This window comes from Chaetodon trifascialis, chromosome 3 (genome assembly GCF_039877785.1).
Source record: "Chaetodon trifascialis isolate fChaTrf1 chromosome 3, fChaTrf1.hap1, whole genome shotgun sequence".
NCBI classification, from domain to species: Eukaryota; Metazoa; Chordata; class Actinopteri; order Chaetodontiformes; family Chaetodontidae; genus Chaetodon; species Chaetodon trifascialis.
Window position 1 is genome coordinate 29,236,548 of NC_092058.1, and position 2,049 is coordinate 29,238,596.

The 2,049-nt window shown below is 40.0% G+C and overlaps 1 protein-coding gene across 2 annotated transcripts; it reads left to right on the forward strand.

Moving 5' to 3' along the window:
- Window positions 1-314: 314 nt before the first annotated feature.
- On the forward strand, window positions 315-1,821 carry LOC139329509 (uncharacterized). 2 transcript variants are annotated; one of them, XR_011602076.1, is made up of 3 exons: window positions 315-552; window positions 796-1,112; window positions 1,275-1,821. XR_011602076.1 is itself a non-coding variant. In XM_070959872.1 (3 exons), exons 1-3 carry the CDS (start codon window positions 455-457, stop codon window positions 1,539-1,541), a joined length of 702 nt encoding a protein of 233 aa, XP_070815973.1. In that variant the 5' UTR covers window positions 315-454; the 3' UTR covers window positions 1,542-1,821. The 2 variants fall into 2 exon arrangements, 1 of the variants encoding a protein (XP_070815973.1); XM_070959872.1 differs by having other exon boundaries at window positions 1,255-1,821.
- Window positions 1,822-2,049: the final 228 nt, after the last annotated feature.

The following is a 2,049-nucleotide window of genomic DNA, read 5'->3' on the forward strand; positions in this document are numbered from 1 at the left end:
CAGAAATGTCAACTGTAGCCTCTCAAGTAGCATGTAAACATGGCGTCAATGTATCGTGAGACATGTACATCTCTTGACGGATGCACATGTGAAGATATTGTGGGATTGCTTGTGCACCCGCCTTGAGTCTGAGAGGCTATATTTCAGCTTTAGTTGACATTTCAGCTAAAAACATGGTATAAATGGCATCTTTTGTGGTCAAACTTTAATGCTGTGGCTCATGGACACTTCGATTACAACACATGAGCAGGATGGAGACATTTTGTGTTTGTTTAGTGTCCTTTTATTTTTTTTTCTACAGTGGATGCCAATGATGCAAACAAGATAGAGGCCTACAAGAAACTGTCGAGGTCAGCCTTCTCCAAATGTCAGGCTCTCTGGAACAAGACTGCAAGGTCCACTACTGCTGCAGAGGTGATTGAAGAACATTGCAAACTTCAACTGGTGCAATATAATGCAACAAGATGGAACTCCTTTTACGTGGCTGAGAATCTTCAAAGAACAAGGAGAGGGGGCTGTGAGAGCTGTCTGTGCTGCACTTGATGTTCCAATGTAAGTAGTAAATATTTGTTTGGGTGTTTCACTACCTACACTAATACTTAATACGATTACCCTATGCTGAACCTATAGAAATTATTCGAAGTGAATGTTGGAATTTGTCAGAAGCCTCGTAGAAAAGGAAAGTAATGGTTAAGTTGTTAAATGGTAAATGGTCTTCTATAGCACCTGTATCCAAAGCAATTTACAATATGTGTTACATTCACCCAAACATTTTTTTGTTTTTGTGTGTGTTAGGTACAGTCCAGCTGAGATCGCCTTTCTGGGTGAATATACCAACACCATGGGACCAGTTGCAAAGGCAATAAACATACTTCAGGGAGAATCCATCATTCAGATGGGATGGCTGCTCCCTACAATCAACATCCTCATCTCCAAGCTTGACAAAACTAGAGCGTCGCTGAGATTCTGCAAGCTGCTGATCGATGCCCTGCAAGATGGATTGAAGAAACGGTTTGGGAAAATGATGTCTGACTCAGAGCTAGTTGCTGCAGCCATTCTTCATCCAAAATTCAAAAAATCCTGGACTGCTGATGAAGAGGTCCTCAAACTAGGTCAGAAAACATCTATCATTAAATATTGCTCAGTCATGTTCTCATTTCCACTTTTTTAAGTTAAATCAATCAATCAAAATTTTATTTATACACAGAAGATCTGAGGAATAGTCTGATGGTGAAAACTATTTGTTTGATTTAGGTCTCAGTTACATCAAGGAGCATCTTCCTGATCATGATGAGCCTCCTCTGCGGCAAACTGACTCCTCAAGCTCTTCTGATGAAGAGGATCTTTTCTCCAACATGAAGCACATACACACCCAGGAAACAACAACCAAACAACTTGATGCATACCTGGCATGTACAGCTGGAGGTATGGACATTTTAACATCTTACCCAGCTGTATCCAGCCTGTCACTCGAGTTAAACACTGCCCTACTGTACCAGCCTCTGCTGTCTGTGAAAGGCTTCTCAGTGCAGCTGGATTGATCTTCAGCCCAGGAAGGGGAAGAATTGATTCACACAACTTCGAAAACCAGCTTCTACTGAAATTGAATAAAGACTTCTTCCAGTTTGGCCAGGCTGATAATGAAGAAATGGACTACATTCACTTTTTAAAAACTAAGTGGATGTTATCTCAGTGAGAAATGCTGTAGTTCCTTGTCCTTTGCTTGGATTAATTTTATTTTTTAATTTATTGAGTTTGTCTTGCTGAAAGAAGTATTGTTGAGCCAGGTATTAAGCGAGATTCATCTGTGCAGAGCATTCATTGTGTGTGTGTGTGTGTGTGTGTGTGTGTGTGTGTGTGTGTGTGTGTGTGTGTGTGTGTATAACATATAACAGTTAAAATCACAACTTTGTCATTCTTCAAGTTAGAGAAACTGGAAAAACATCAATATTATACATGTTGGGAGTCCTGTAAGGTGAAAACATCAAAAGTTAAGTTCAACATAGAAGTTTGGTTATCCTGGAGTATTAGGAAAAAAGCACACAAGCA